We start from the raw sequence: 16,074 nt of genomic DNA on the forward strand, positions 1-16,074 counted from the left end.
ACCTCCCCTAGACACTGAGGACAAGGCCTTCTGTGTCTCGGCCTGAGACTTCTAGAGTTATTAGAAGGCCCGCCCAGGGACCCAGAGCTAGGGTGCTCAGTGATGGAGGAGGGGGGACAAGTGAGGCTGCTTCCTCCCATCCCCTCCAGGAAGGAGCGAGTAGAACCCAGGCGTCAGGCTGCCCAGTTCCAGCGGTGGTGACAAGGGCCCCTTTGTGCCCCCCTCCCTCGGGGGCAGGGAGGAGCTGGGCCCTGGAGGCAGGCGGCCCCTGGCACCCGGGGGGAGGGGACGGGCTGGCAAGTGGGGGGCTGGACCCTGGGAGACCAGGGGACTGTGAGCTGGGCCGGTGGAGCAGAGGGTGCAGAAGCAAGAGCATCCAAGTGAGTACCGCGGCCAAGAGGGGCCACCAATGAGGTGGAGGGCAGGGGACTGGGGCTGAGGGGGGCGGCAAGGGGCACCCGGAAGCATGCGTAAGGCCAGGTGCTCCGGGCCATGGATGGTCACCAGCAAGGGCAACCATTTTAGGATGGAGCGGGGTACTGCTCGGGAGTGCTTTGGGAAGGGGCTGGGACCACGGCAGGGACAGTGAAAGGGCTTAGGGAAGAAGCCACAGAGAAGAGGGACGAAGGGCCCTCCTCAGCATCCCCGCGGTGGGCGTTCTACGGGAAAGGCCGCCCTAGGGCTCCTGAGGTCGACGGAAGTGGTCTGGGGCAGGTGATCAGATACCTGCATCCTGCTGTCTGTGAGGGGGTGGGGGTGGGGCGCTGCGAGTGAGCAAGTTCTAGCGCCTGGTGCCACAGGCGTGCGTATGTGTGCACGTGCCCGCACACACACACCTCCCCTGGGTCAGCCTTGATCTACATCGGTGTTCCTCAACCTTGTTCTCGTTACACCCCACTAAGGAAAAGTTGCAGACCGTGTTTCCCACTCCCGCCACGGAATGTTATTACTGCAGATATACCGTATGTGTGTTAATGCACTGCGGCCCTTTCGAGACTTCAGACTGCATTGTAACTGCTAAGACTTTTCTGGCCCGCACCCCAGGAACCAGTTTTTACCCCCCATGAAAATCTGGTGGTCTACAAGCTTGTTTCACAAGTCAGCCTGGGTCCTGTGGCTGGCCCTCACCTGTGTCAATCTCCTGTGCCTTCCTGTCACAGGGGCGAGGGTGGCATCGGCCACGTGTCCATCAGGGTGTGTCTGTCCTTAGCTACACCCCAGTGTGTGTGTGGGTCAGTGTCCCTTTGTGAGCCTGGCCAGCAGGCAGGTCCATGCGTGCGCCTGAATGCCGTGCCCACGCCAGCCCAGGTGTGGGCCACGCAGCATGCTTCTGGGACTGTGTGTGTGTCAGCGCGTTCTACGGGAGCAGGGGTCTCAGTGCCTGTCTGCGGGTGCAGGGCTCTGACCAGTGTGCGCCCGAGTCTCTGCCGTGTGAGCCTATCCTTCTGGTCGGGTCTAGGTCTGTCACATTTCGTAGCAGCATTTGCATGTGTCTGACTGTGCATACGTCTGTGTCCGTGGGAAGAAGGGCAGCGGAGGCCAGGAAAGGCAGCCACTTGGAAACACTGGCTTCGACCCTGAGGCGACCCACAGAGCAGCCGGGTGCCAGGGACTCACCGACTCCCAACCCCTGGTCCTGCCCCGCCCTTCTCGGAGCCCCGCCAGGAGTGCCCGACTCTTCTCCCATCCCACCTACCCGAGAAGCCCCCCTGGATGAGACACCCTCATCCTGAGTGAACAGGGCTCTTTTGTACCGGGCCAGGCCTCTGGGATGGGAGGGTGGGGACACCAGGGGCTGTCTGTGGGGTGGGAGAGGGCGGCAGGAATTCCCGCGGCATGCCGGGAATGCTGATGCTGTGAAACCCAGTCATTGATGGGCCGGGTCCCTGCCTGCCACCCCCAGGCCTCAGCCGTGGGACATCTGCTCCCTCACCCCACTCACCGCCCTGCCCGCCTCCCCCCCAACCCCAATGCTCTGCCGCTCCCCCTTCCCTCCCCAGAGTTCTTAGCCATCATAGCTTGGGGTGGGCCGTGGCCACAAAGTAGCTGCCGGGCTGTGTGGGAGGGTCCTGAGCATCAGAGCACCACACGGGCAGCCTTACAGCGGTCACCACTCATAGCGGACCCTGAAAGAGGGCGGCAGGGGGGCACCTGTCTGATTCTCGTTCCAGGTTGGCTGGCTGACTGCTTCAAGTGAGACCGGAAGACATTCCCAACTCAGGGAGACGGAGGTGAGGGGCAGGGTTCCAACTTCTCTTTCCCCCTGGCTTCCCCTGCTTCCTGCAGCTGGCCCAGCCCTGGCTCTGTCCTTACTTTCTGGAGATGCCCAGGGGCATTAGGACAATGAGGATAATTATCAGGGTAGTTCGGTGGTTAAGTCTGCGGACCCCAGAGCTAGGCAGACAAAGCTTAAATCCTAACTCTGCCACTTATAGGCTGTGTGGCCTTGGGCAAGTGACTTAACCTCAGCTATAAAGTGTGGGTTATAACTGCATCTACCTCAAAGAGATCAAATGAATTAATATAGCAGAGTAAAGCACTGAGGCTTGGTACGTGGTCAATGTCATAGAAATGTTTGCAATAACAGGTAATACCAGCAGCAGCTAACATCTGAACAGGCCCTTCCTGAGGCCTTAATAGAAGCACCCCTCGCCCCTCCCCTGGCCTTTAGTTCTGACCTCTCCCCTCTCCAGCTGTAGCTCGCTTGCTGTACAAAATGATATTCCTCACGACACTGCCTCTGTTCTGGATTATGATTTCAGGTACGAGCTAGGGGTGCTGGGGGTCCTGGGGCGCTGAGCAGGCTGGGGTTGTTTCTGTGGGCCCCTGGACCCCTGGGGCGTGGCAGGCGATGGAAGTGGGGGCGGGGCGGTGATCAGGGAAGATGTGTCCTTCCACCTCAGTGGTCCTGCTTGCCTGCAGCCTCCCGAGGGGGTCACTGGGGTGCCTGGATGCCCTCGTCCATCTCTGCCTTCGAGGGCACGTGCGTCTCCATCCCCTGCCGCTTTGACTTCCCCGACGAGCTGCGGCCGGCGGTCGTGCATGGCGTCTGGTACTTCAACAGCCCCTACCCGAAAAACTATCCCCCCGTGGTCTTCAAGTCTCGAACCCAAGTCGTGCACGAGAGCTTCCAGGGCCGCAGCCGCCTCCTGGGGGACCTGGGCATGCGCAACTGCACCCTCCTGCTCAGCAGCCTCAGCCCGGAGCTGGGCGGCAAGTACTACTTCCGCGGGGACCTCGGGGGCTACAACCAGTACACCTTCTCTGAGCACAGCGTCCTGGACATCATCAGTGAGTCCCCAGAGGGTGTGCGGGGGCTGGGGGCTGAGGCAGTGCCGGGGGGTGCTGGGGGCAGCACAGAGGCCTCCCCAGGACCTTTCCAGGGAGGTCTGGGCTGGCAGGTCCGGGGACTTCTCGGTCTGGCTGCGGCGCGGGGTGCAAACCGGAACACCCGCGCGGACCAGGCAGACGACAGCAAAGTAGGGCCCCAGATGGTCCTGTTGCCCTCAGAGATGAATGTGAGCGCTCTTCCTCTTCTAGAAACAACTAGGAGAAATGCAGTGGAGCCCAGGGGTTAGGGGTAAGGCCTCTGGATCCCTGTGTTAGCTGGGTGACTGTGGACAAGTTGCTTACCTTCTCTGGGCAGTGCTTTCCTCTTCTGTAAGATGGGGGTGCAAATAGCACTTACAGCTCACTGAGTGAATGGTTATTGAGAGCTCAGAGCAGCGCCTGGCACAGGGGACCCTGCTGGGGTAACTGGTGATGTGGGAGAATGCACAGATATTGCCCTCGGGCAGTCTGAATTTTTAAGAGAAACCAGAACTGTGTATTTTTCTGTGTAATCTCCTAATTCCTAAACATCAGCTCTGCTGATTCAGATTTTTTTTTTTTTAATCCTAAATTTAGGCCAAATAAAATGCAGTTCTGGGACAGATTTGGCAATCAGAGTAGGGCACGCTGCCTAATGTCTGAGAGGCCCTATAGCATGGAGCCCTTAGATTTGGGTTTCCTGTCAGCACAGAGTCTAAATGAGCCAGATCACAGCCACGATGCAGAAAGAGATCCCACTGGCACAGCCAGACATGGACACATCTGCGGGACACACCACACTCACAAGGAAAATAAACCAAAGAAAACACAGGGAAGGAGAAAAGTTATTTTTAACATTTATTATTTATTTTTGAGAGAGAGAGAGAGAGACAGAGTGCAGGCAGGGCAGGGGCAGGGAGAGAAGCAGGCTCCAGGCTCTGAGCTGTCAGCACAGAGCCTGACCAAGGGCTTGAACCTGTGACTCGTGAGATCATGACCTGAGCTGAAGTAGGACCCTTAGCTGACTGAGCCACCCAGGCGCCCCGGAGAGAAGTTTCTTAAGGGATATAACGTCGTATCCAGAGCACAGATGATGAAGCCAGACTAATAGGGTTTGAAGTTCAGTTTTACTCCACATTAGCTGTGGCCTCTGTAGGATTCCTCATCTCAAAAATGAGCAAAATAATATTACCCACTTACTAGCACGGCCAGAAGGACTGGCAAGTCAAACTACTGTCAAGTACTTGGGCATCAGAACCTTAGTTTCATTCTTGCACACCTGTGGTTGACTGTGGGGGACCCCTGGGTGACAAGTAACAGGAGGAGAGAAGGCTGGGGGGAATTCTGAATCCAAGGATGGAGAGGGGACCAGGTACCAAGGTAGAGGTGTCCTGTAGCCCAATGCTGCTTCCTCAGCTCTCCCCCCTCCCCTCTCATCTAGACACCCCCAACATCGTGGTCCCCCCGGAGGTGGTGGCAGGCAGGGAAGTCGAGGTCAGCTGCATGGTGCCTGACAACTGTCCAGAGCTGCGCCCGGAGCTGAGCTGGCTGGGCCACGACGGGCTGGGGGAGCCCACCGTGCTGGGTCGGCTGCGCGAGGACGAGGGCACCTGGGTGCAGGTGTCGCTGCTACACTTCGTGCCCACTCGGGAGGCCAACGGCCACCGGCTGGGCTGCCAGGCCTCCTTCCCCAACACTACCCTGCAGTTCGAGGGCTACGCCAGCCTGGACGTCAAGTGTGAGCCTGGGGGCGGGGGGGTGGGGCAGGGAGGCAGAGGGGGGGCGGTTAGGGCGGGGGGGCGGAGTCCGCGTCCCCAGCCCACTGACCCCACGCTTGTGCCCCCCCTCCCCCCGGCCTCAGATCCCCCGGCAATCGTGGAGATGAACGCCTCGGTGGAGGCCATCGAGGGCTCGCATGTCAGCCTGCTCTGTGGGGCTGACAGCAACCCGCTGCCGCTGCTGACCTGGATGCGGGACGGCTCGGTGCTCCGGGAGGCGGTGGCTGAGAGCCTGTTCCTGGATCTGGAAGAGGTGACCCCCGCGGAGGACGGCGTCTACGCCTGCCTGGCAGAGAACGCCTATGGCCAGGAGAACCGCACCGTGGGGCTCAGTGTCATGTGTGAGTGTCCTGCACACGCCCGCAGCGGCCCTGGGGCAGAGAGACTGGGGAAACTGGCCTCGCGCAGGCACTGCCGGGGAGGGCTCCTCCAGACCATAAACACGGTGGAGGTGAAGATGGAGAGGAGGGCTTCAGGTCAAGGCGTTCCTGCATGTGTCCCACAAGTATCTGGTGAACACCTACTGTGCGCCACTCTCCTCCTGGGACAGGGTGGGAAGACAGATGGAGCCCCACAGCCCAGGGAAGCCTCAGTTTCCCCGGACAGCCTTGGCTGCTCTGGGAGGAGGTCTTGGCCCTGGAAATCTGCATTTCAAAATGAGCCCCATTGTGGTTCTAGTGGGAGGAAGGAGGGGGCCCCAGTCCTCAGCCAGCCCCTTGCCTGCACTGTGTATGTTATGGAGTCCCGTGGGGAGGGGCTGGTCAGATGAGGTTCTTTGTCAGGAACCGAGGAGAGGTCATTCATTCATTCACTCATTCACAAGTATTTATTGAGGCAAAATGCCCAGGGCTGCAGATAATAATAATGACAGCTACCGCCAAGATTTACTCAGCAGTTTCTGAGTGCTTTACACAAATACTCTTCCTCCAGACATCCCCATGGCTGGCCCTGGCCCCCTTCTTCTAGACTCAGGGAGGCCTTGCCTTACCATCCCTTTCCCATCCCAGTGAAAACTGTAACTCTCTGATTTCCCATCACGTTAATTTTTCTTCAAAGCACTTATCCCCATCTTGCCTCCTATGTATTTGTTGACTTACATAGGGTCTACTCACGTGGTTGGGAAATCTTCATCTTCCCTTGTTCAGGTTAAAATGGTGCCTGTCAGTTAGGTTCTCAGTGGCTCCTGTGAGGTTGGGACTCTGATGAAGCGCAGTTTCCAGATGAGAACAATGAGGCCCGGAGAGGTTAGGAGCCCAGGGAGTTTAGGAGATGGGTCCACTCACAGCTGGGAAGGCGCAGAGCTGAGACACGACCACAAGTACTCAGCTGCAGAGCCCGTGTTGATAACCAGAACAGGGGTCACCTGAGCCACCCTGAGCAGGTGCGCTCGGGTGGGGTAGATGGGGTCACACTGGGGCTGGGAGTTGGCTGGCAGAAGAGGCACCCTTGGCTTCTGACCATCGGCCCCCTGTCCTGCCCCCCAGATGCACCCCGGAAGCCGATGGTGAACGGGACAATGGTGGCCGTGGAGGGGGAGACGGTCTCCATCTTGTGCTCCACACAGAGCAACCCGGATCCTATTCTCACCATCTTCAAGGAGAAGCAGATTCTGGCCACGGTCATCTACGAGAGCGAGCTACAGCTGGAGCTGCCTGCCGTCACGCCTGAGGACGATGGGGAGTACTGGTGTGTGGCTGAGAACCAGTATGGCCAGAGGGCCACCACCTTCAACCTGTCCGTGGAGTGTGAGTACCCCACCCCCTCTCCCCTTCCCCTGCTGACAGCCGGCTGGACTTGATCTCCTTCCACATTCCCCGCCTCGGTGGATGGTTCAGTGGGGGCACCTGGATTACTGGAAAACTTGCACGCGTCCCAACCCGGGGTCAGCTCTGCACCAGCAGATGAGAATGGGGAAGGTAGGGAGGCTGAATCCACGGCAAGAAATTAAAAGTCCCCCCTGAGACTACTGTGTTCTCACATCCTGGGGCACGCTTTTCACCATAGAGACTTCTGGATTGTGTGCCGCGGCCCCTTTGCATTCAACAGTAACCACGACATCTCACCCCTGTGCTGCATTGCTGTGTACCAGGCATTGCCGGAAGCTCTGTACAGGGATCCACTCATTTCCTCCTCATAGACATTCCCACGAGGAAGGTTCTATTCCTCTCTCCAGTTTCCAGAGAAGCAACCAAGGCCCAGAGAGGTTATGCCACTTCCCCAAAGTCACACAGCCAGAAAACGGTTCACATCCAGGCAGTCTGGCTCCACTTTTCTGTGCTGCCATAGTTGACCTCATCCTCTGTTACTACATCCGAATACATTGATCAAAGAGTTGTTCTGTGCAGAGGGCAGTGTGTCTCTGCGATGTAGGGGAGGGGACCAAGAGGTCACCCAGCTTTATTAGCAGATACAGCTAATAGCCTGAGAGGTGGGATGGATGCACATAGAAAGCTGACTGTCTTCGAAATGAAACTCATCATTCCGCTGGCAACCAGCACCTCCCCCGACATCACCACTAGCAGCCCTGCCCCCACCCTGGCATGGGCCGGCATTCGGGGCCGTGGCTCCCAAGTCACCTTGAGGGAATTTCCGCTCCCTGTCCTGCCGCAATTCCCTCTGGAGTGTCATCTCCATATTTCCATCTCCCCTGCTTCCCTTTTGGCTCCTGCCTGGCCCTCTGACACTCGTCTCCAGACTTTACCACTCCCCGCTTCCATTAACACCCCCCCCTCCACAGCGGTCCCCACCACACAAGTTTGCCGGAAGGTATTGAGCACAGTCCATACCCAATACCGTGTATGTGGCGATGATCAGCACGTGGTAGATACAGATTATTTCTGGAGGCCGCCTTCCACGGCAGAGGGGTTCTGCTAGCCTTTCGCCTCTGCACACATTCTCTGCTCGCGGCATCCGAGGTGATCGCGTGTGGTGGGGTCCTCTGCTTTCTCCACGCTTGCCCTCCTGGGCCCGGCTTCCTCCTGCTGCTTCACCCCCTTTCCCTGTCACACCCTAAGCCAGCGGATCTTAAATTTCAGAGTCAGAGGACCCCCAGAGAATCTGATGGAAGCCGCCAAACGCACACACCACCCCAGCTCACATACATTTGTAGTCACAGACTCCTATGTAATAAGAATGAGTGGTCATGAATGGTCTGCTCCGGGCAGGATTATAACCTCTGCAGGTGCTACTTTGCTGAGCCTCTGTGGTCCCCCTGTGAAGCATGTATGTGCCGTCATCATCTCTTCTTTGAGGGAGGAGAAAACCAAGGTCAGAATGCATGCAGCTAGGAAGGTTGTTTAGAGCCAGGATCCTTCTGGACTCTCATCTGCCTCAGCTCTCAAACCTCTGGCTGCTTCACCTCCCCGCAGCCCTTGGGACCCAAGGACGTACTTAATCTGGCTTCTTTTCTTTAAATATCTATTTTTATTTTTATTTTTAAAATAGTTTATTGTCAAGTTGGTTTCCATATAACACCCTGTGCTCATCTCCACAAGGGCCCTTCTTCTTTTTTTTTTTTTTTTAACGTTTATTTATTATTGAGAGACAGAGCATGAAAGGGGAGGGCTAGATGAGAGGGGAGACACAGAACCCAAAGCAGGCTCCGGGCTATGAGCTGTCAGCACAGAGCCCGATGTGGGGCTTGAACCCACAAACTGCGAGATTATAACCTGAGTGGAAGTTGGCCACGTAACTGACTGAGCCACCCAGGTGCTCCAATCTGGCTTCTTTTGATCACAAACACATTTGGAGTGGAAGGCCTTCATTCTGCTGGAGTTGAGGAGCAGCTGTGCCCCCCACCTGCCCTGCCCCCAACACCTGCTGAGCCCTTTAGGCTTCACCAAAGCCCCTTTCTATCCCCCGAAGGCTTTGGCCCGTAGCACCAGGGGTTTCATGCTCACTGACCATGGCGGGTGTCCTAAGTGCCAGGTTTTCCCTCTTACGTGCTGATCCCAGGGCCAGCACAGCGTGGGACATGCAGACGGTACTCACCTCTACGGAGCGCTTGTGTGCAGGGGACTAGTCAGAGCCATCGGCACACGTTGACCTATTTTGGTCTGGAAGCAACGTAATTGTGAGGGACGGTTCTTCACCTCAGTTTAATAGAAAGAAACTGGTGTCCAGCACCAGACAGAGCTGGTCAGCAGCTCAGCTCTGTCCCCACGTTGCTGCATGATCCCAGCCAAGTGGCTTCACCTTTGCTGAGCCTCTCCACTGAAAAATGGGTATGAGGGCAGTAGCTCGCCCCAAAGGCGGTTGTGAAGACTGCGGAGATTAGTGAGCCCCCACAGTGCCTTGTCTGACATGTCCTATGTGCTCCGAAAGACTGAGGTGTCATTCCCAGCTAATCTCTCCCTTGGACTGCGGGCTGGATGCCCGCCCTGCCTTTCCTGCTGCCGAGGCTTTGCTCACATGCTCCCTCTGCTGGAATGGTCCTGTTTCTCTCATCCTAAATCCTCAGGAGCCTCGCACTTGAGCCCATCTTCAGAGTTCACGTAGCTCCTTTCCAGTAAGGACCAATACTCCTGTTTGCATGGATAAAAACTCTCTCGTGGAGGGGCGCCTGGGTGGCTTAGTCGGTTAAGCGTCCGACTTTCGCTTAGGTCATGTTCTCGCAGTTCGTGGGTTCGAGCCCCGCGTCGGGCTCTGTGCTGACTGCCGGCTCAGAGCCTGGAGCCTGTTTCAGAGTCTGTGACTCCCTCTCTCTCTGACCCTCCCCTGCTCATGCTGTCTCTCTCTCCTAGAAATAAATAAAATATTAAAAACAAAACAAACAAACAAACAAAAACCAACTCTCTCCTGGACACCTCAGGAAAGCTGAATGGCCCGATCGGGGCAGAGCTGGGCTTCAAGCCAAAGCTATCCCTCACCAAACTCCCCATTCTTTGTGGAACTCGGGGTCTGTATAGGGTCAGTCAGGGTTTCCTAGGCATCCCAAGGCTGCCTGCAAAGCTGCAGAGATACTGAGCACATGTGGGCAGGGTGGCCGGATGCTGTCGCCGGAGCACAGCAGTGCAGTCTTGAATGAAAGGGTTTTTTTGTTTGTTTGTTTTTTGTTTTTTAATGTAATAGCTGTTGGTTCAGGTTTGTCATTATTAATTTACTCTGTGGTGTGTTAACTCGTTAACACCACAGCAAGCACAGTGCATGTCTGCCGGGGCAGAATTGGAGCCTGTATATGTTTAATTATCTAGATTTAGATGCAGGAACACACTGAGGTTCAGACTGGAATCACTAGTTTGAATCCGGTCACGTGACTCCTGGTCCATCACTGTGACTTGCTTCTTCTTTTTTTTTTTTCCTGGAAATTGAAAATAAGTAGGAGACTGATGGCCTGAGAGTCTTTTGCCCATGTATCAGTGGGTTTTGGTCAGGACTGAGAACCAGAGCTCAGTCTAGAGTGAGCGGACTCTAGCGCTAGAATCTTCAGGAGGGAAAGAGAGCATAGTTTTAAAAAGCAACATTCAGGGGCACCTGGCTGGCTCAGTCGGTTAAGTGTCTGACTTCGGCTCAGGTCATCTCGCAGTTTGTAAGTTCGAGCTCTGTGTCAGGCTCTGTGTGGTCAACGCAGAGCCTACTTCAGATCCTCTGTCTCCCTCACTCTACTCCTCCTTCAGCCTCTCTCTCTGTCTCTCAAAAATAAATAAACATAGCAACAATTTTAGAAATAAAATAAAAAGAAACATTCAAGTTAACTAACTTGGATTTAAATTTTAAAAAAGCAACATTCAAGATCCTATTATAATATCGTACTTTGGAAAATGAACAGAAAATCCAGACCAGTCCCATTTTTGTAATACAAATGGCAGCAAAGGGAGGCTCAACACCATGATCTTGGGTGGAGGGTGGGGGCTGGTGCCAGCGGCCGCGGAGGACCCCCCCGAGGGAGGGACGGTCAGGATGCAAGGGGGCTCTAAGGAGTCGGCAGGGGTATCTACGGGGGGGCCAGAAAGGGGAGCCCCCGGAATTCTGCAGCCCATGCCCATGTTACAGAGCTCCGCTATGTGAAAGGCGCGTTCTAAGCGTGGAGACAGAGTGATAGCCTGTTTTGATGGACGTAAGAGACCAGCCATATCAATAATCTAACATGGTTGGGGGTAAAACCCCAACCTGACGGGCAGGACATAGTGAAGCGAGGCATGGTTTCCGTGAGTGGTAGCCGAAAGACGTGTCATCTGAGCAGAGCCTGAATAGAGTAAGGGACTGAGTTCAGCAGGTGTCAAGGAAGTGTTCCGGGCTGAGGGGGGAACCCAAAGACCCCGAGCTGGGAAAAAGCTCCATGAGCTCTAGAAAGAGTGAGGAGGCTAGTGCTGCCGGGAAGGAGCCACGGTGAGAGAAGATTAGTGCAGCTGCGTCCCTCGGTGGGTGGGAGAGGCTTGCAAAACCAGGAAATGAATTTGGATTTCACTGTAAGTGACATGGGGTGGGGGGGAGGGGTGCATCATGATCTCATTGTGTTTTACAAGGTAAACAAAGTTAGAGAGGGTGCAAGAGATCTGGCAGAGGAGGACACGCAGCTACCACTGCCCTCGGCCGTCCGCCAAGGAGTCCCCCGAGGCTGAGCCTCGGTCGTCTCCGGTCCCCTGAGTCCTGGTCTTTCTTGCCCCTGCAGTCGCCCCTGTGATCCTCCTGGAGTCCCACTGTGCAGCGGCGCGGGACACAGTGCAGTGCCTGTGCGTGGTGAAATCCAACCCGGAGCCGTCCGTGGCCTTCGAGCTGCCCTCTCGCAACGTGACCGTGAACGAGACTGAGCGAGAGTTCGTGTACTCGGAGCGCAGCGGCCTCCTGCTCACCAGCATCCTCACGCTGCGGGGACAGGCCCAGGCCCCGCCCCGGGTCATCTGCACCTCCCGCAACCTCTATGGCACCAAGAGCCTGGAGCTGCCTTTCCAGGGAGCCCGTGAGTGGGGCGGTCTGGGACTGGGAGCCACGGGGAAGGAGGGGGTTCTCTTGGACCCAAGCTGCCCTCCCAAGGCCTACCGAGCATGTGGCTTGATCGAGTGGTAAAGATGCCCTTTCCGGGTGACAAGGAGGGGCTGCCCTGAGTTTGCCTGTGCTCTGCTGCGTCCTCTCCTGGCCCTCCAGCAGCCAAGCCCTCCAGGCCAGGCAGTCAGTGCAAGGACACACCAGCTATGTGAATATTTTCACTATCACCTCTGCCCTGGCCTGGCTCCTAAGAACCCGGGTGTCCTCACTACCCCCACCAGCCCTGAGGGGCCCTGGGTCTTCTATCCTCAGACCGCCTGATGTGGGCCAAGATCGGCCCCGTGGGAGCCGTGGTCGCCTTTGCCATCCTAATTGCCATCGTCTGCTACATTACCCAGACACGGAGAAAGTGAGTGGCCTGCGGGGACTCATCTGGGGGTGGGGAGTCTCCCGGGGCTAGGGAGGCGGGGAGGCAGTTAGAGGCTGCGGGTAGGCGAAGGAGGGCCGCCCTGTCTGTGTTGTGTGGGAGGGTGGACTCTGCTCCCAGACCGTTTGGAAGGATGGAGGAGGGAGGCTCCCGCAAGCACGAGCCACTGCCATTCCAGGCATGCCAGTGCCCGGGGGGCCACGTTGCCCTGATGGGTCCCTGTCCTCCATGTTCTCTGCTGTGGCCTCCTGCCCTCTAGGAGCCCTCCTTCTGCACAGGCCGTGGTGTGATGGGGCGGGGGGGGGGGGGGGTGGTTCTCCAGCTACCCAGGGCTCGCAGCCACGGGCTCAGCCCCAGGTGGTTCCAGGGCCCCAGTGACTACACACCTCGTTTCTGGCAACAAAAACACCCCCCTCAGCCCCAAGCCACACCCGCCTGCCACAACTGTGCCCTTTCTCTGCCTTGTGGCACACGCACAGCAGCTCTCCCGAGAGTGGGCTAATCTTTCTGTCCCACATCCTGGCAGAAGACGGGGTGATGGGGCCCGAGCACCTGAGAAGAACCCCAAGAAGCTAGACCGGGGTCCTGAAGAGTGGCAGGGACCGGGCGGGGGGATGGGCAGTGGGGGACAGGAAGAGGCTGGTCATTCTGAAGAGGCCATCTGCCCCATGTTAGAGAGAAGGCTGGGAACAGCTGTGGGGTCCCTTGAGTGAAACTCCTAAGGTAGCTGGGGTGCAGAAATGGAAGGGACAGGGACTGACATGTCCTGCCCTGCAGAAAGAATGTGACAGAGAGCCCCAGCTTCTCGGCGGGGGACAACCCTCCGGTCCTGTTCAGCAGTGACTTCCGCATCTCTGGGGCGCCAGAGAAGTATGAGGTGAGGGCCAGACGCCTGTGGCTCCAGCTTAGCTGGAGGACCCGGGTGCCAGGGACACGGAGGGTCTGGGAGAGCCTGGGGGGCCAAGGGGCAGCAGGGAGGCTGGCCGCTCGGAAGGGGCAGGGAGGAAGTGCAGGGGGCTGGCTGCACCTGGGCTGGCTGCGGCTGTGAAGGGGGCCCTTGTCCGCCCCACCCGGGTCTATGACTGCATTTCCTTCTCCAATAGTCCAGAGAGGTCTCTACCCTGGAATGAGCGCCCCAGGAGGTAGGTTCCGGGGGCCTCAGTGTGCCCGCCTCTGGGCCCGTGTCGGGCTGTGGGGTTGGCGTGCATGTGTGTACGTTCTTGCCAGGCATCCAGGACGGCTTCCGGTCAAGTCCGGGCCTGCCCAGCACTCCTGGCCTTGTCTATTCTGTCCTGTTGCTGCTCCCTTCTGTCTGTGGCCGCTGTCCTGTGTCTGTGTCCAAAGGGTGGGGGCCAGGATGGGGCACGTGGCAGGGAAGCCAGAGTCCCACCTGCAGGAGCTCCCAGCCTGAGGAGGGGAGCCGCACCAGACCCAAACATAGGGGAAGGACGCCCTGAGCCAGGCATTTACAAATATTTGGGAAGGGGGGGATCCCGACTAGGTGGCCTTAATCTGGGAAGATGCTCTGGGTTGACTCAGTGCCCTTCAAATCCCTATGCTAAAGAGGACTTTCTGGAGACATTGAATTTGTAGGTGACTTTCGCGCTTAGCATGGAGGAGGTGGTTGTGTGTCGGGGCACCGGCATGGGCAAAGGCCCTGGGGTGGGAACTGGGGACTGAGAAAGGAGGTTCATTCATGAGGGCCTTTGGGACTCAACCCGGGGGCCATGCAGGCACAAGTAACTGCACCCTCTGGAAGTCGCTCCTAATGGGCTGGTTCTGTTCCTAGAGCGAGAGGCGACTGGGATCAGAGAGGAGGCTGCTGGGCCTTCGGGGGGAACCCCCAGAGCTGGACCTGAGCTATTCTCACTCGGACCTGGGAAAACGGCCCACCAAGGACAGCTACACCCTGACAGAGGAGCTGGCCGAGTATGCTGAAATCCGTGTCAAGTGAGGGGGTGGGGGCAGCCGGTGTGGCCACCCCTCCCTTGGAACCCTCATCGGCCACTACTGGCTGTGGGCTCCCTTGCTCCCCAGAGCGGTGAGGGCTGGGGCAGGAAAGGGCTGGGGCAGGTGACCGTGAGGTCCTGGGGCCTCGACTCCCCTCCTTCCCAGCTGTCCCCGCCCCTGCCAGCACCCACTCCTCACTGTGGCTCCTCTCTAACCTCCTTTAACCTCATCTGTCCAGAGGGGAGCTCCGTCTGTCCGTCCATGTTATTTATTGCTGCCCCTTGCCTGGTCTTCTGCCCCTACACCCCGCCCCAGGGTCTGTACAGAAGGACATGAAATAAATGCCCTGAATCCGAATACCTATCTAGATACTGATGACTTTTCTTTTTTAAGTTTTTAAGGTTTATTTATTTTGAAAGAGACAGAGACATTGTGAGTGGGGGAGGAGCAGAGAGAGAGAGAGAGAGAGAGGGAGGGAGAGAATGCCAAGCAGGCTCTGCGTGGTCAGCACAGAGCCCCACATGGAGCTCAGTGTCACAGAGTTGTGATGTGGTGACCTGAGCAGAAAGCAAGATTTGGACGCTTAACCGACTGAGCCACCCAGGTGCTGTGATCCTGATGATTCCCGATCCATCCTAGGAGAGCCTACCATCGCCCTCCTCGCCCTCTGCAAGGCCCCGTGTGGGGCCCTGGGCCCAGGAATTCTAGCCCTGAGCCCAGGCCGACTGCTCTGGGCTGGCGGCTGTGAGCTGAGTCTGGCCCCTTCACTCACTGACATTCCCTCCTGTGCTCTGCAGGTTGGGGTGACCGCAGATCTCACTGTTTAATGAGCCTGTGTTGGTTTGACTGCCTCCCCCCTCATTCGTGCCACACTCTGCAGCTTCAGCCTTTCCCACCTCACTCATTTGGTTCAAGAAACATTAATTAGGCATCAGCTGTGGACCATGCCCCATCGAGAAGCTCAGGCTATCCTGGGAATGGCTAGGACAACCATGAGAAGATAAAAACGCTGTGGCTCAGAGAAGCGAGGTGGTTTCCCCAGGGTCCCAGGGCTTGGAAATGGAGTGGCCAGGCCCTGGGCTCAGTTTTTCTTTTTCCATAACCCCTGTTGGGAATGTGAAGAGGGCTAGACTCTCTGGTATGAATGGTGTTAGTAACTAAGAGTTGTTGAGTGCTTACTATATGCCACATGGTTCCACTTGATTTACGTTAATTAATCTCCACTTACCTTCCCTAACAAGTATGACAATGGCTCTCACATGGTCCCTGTACCAGCAGCATAAGCGTCACCTGGGAACCTGTTAGAAAGGCACATCCTCAAGGCCCCGCGTCAGTCCGTAGGAACTAAAAGTTCGGGGTGGGGCCGGGAGGGGGTGGGGTTGGGGGGGTGAGGGCAGCAGTCTGTGTTTTGACGAGTCCTCCAGGTGATTCTGATGCATTGATGTTTGGGAATCTAGGGGAGCTGAGGCACAAAGGTTAAATCACTTCCTTGAGGTCCCCCAGCTGGTCGCTGTATAGCCCCAGCTTGAGCCCAGAGCCAGGCTCCCTCCACTGTGCACTCCGCCATCTTGGTGAGAAGCAATGAGAGTTCACGGAACGGAAGCTGTGAGGATAGAGCTGCAATTTGGGTGCGGGCACTGGGCCGGGCTGTTCTCCCCTGGTTTCTGAAGAAGGCAGAGGATACCA

The 16,074-nt window shown here is 57.2% G+C and overlaps 1 protein-coding gene across 2 annotated transcripts; it reads left to right on the forward strand.

Annotated features, from left to right (window-relative positions):
* Positions 1-317: 317 nt before the first annotated feature.
* MAG (myelin associated glycoprotein) lies at positions 318-14,751 on the forward strand. 2 transcript variants are annotated; one of them, XM_039249646.1, is made up of 12 exons: positions 318-380; positions 2,172-2,231; positions 2,694-2,762; positions 2,923-3,291; positions 4,751-5,047; positions 5,171-5,428; positions 6,572-6,832; positions 11,698-11,985; positions 12,324-12,420; positions 13,216-13,315; positions 13,542-13,580; positions 14,228-14,290. In XM_039249646.1, exons 3-11 carry the CDS (start codon positions 2,717-2,719, stop codon positions 13,566-13,568), a joined length of 1,743 nt encoding a protein of 580 aa, XP_039105577.1. In that variant the 5' UTR covers positions 318-380; positions 2,172-2,231; positions 2,694-2,716; the 3' UTR covers positions 13,569-13,580; positions 14,228-14,290. The 2 variants fall into 2 exon arrangements, with proteins under 2 accessions (XP_039105577.1, XP_039105576.1); XM_039249645.1 differs by lacking the exon at positions 13,542-13,580 and having other exon boundaries at positions 14,228-14,751.
* Positions 14,752-16,074: the final 1,323 nt, after the last annotated feature.

Source organism: Hyaena hyaena, unplaced genomic scaffold (assembly GCF_003009895.1).
Source record: "Hyaena hyaena isolate Hyena2069 unplaced genomic scaffold, ASM300989v1 scaffold_345, whole genome shotgun sequence".
NCBI classification, from domain to species: Eukaryota; Metazoa; Chordata; class Mammalia; order Carnivora; family Hyaenidae; genus Hyaena; species Hyaena hyaena.

Bases quoted from the DNA above. Each gene is read 5' to 3' on its own strand.
- MAG (XM_039249645.1), top strand. From the start codon at position 2,717: ATGATATTCCTCACGACACTGCCTCTGTTCTGGATTATGATTTCAG. The intron at 6,833-11,697 runs GTGAGTACCCCA...TTGCCCCTGCAG, and splicing joins CTTCAACCTGTCCGTGGAGT to TCGCCCCTGTGATCCTCCTG. The intron at 12,421-13,215 runs GTGAGTGGCCTG...CCTGCCCTGCAG, and splicing joins ATTACCCAGACACGGAGAAA to AAAGAATGTGACAGAGAGCC.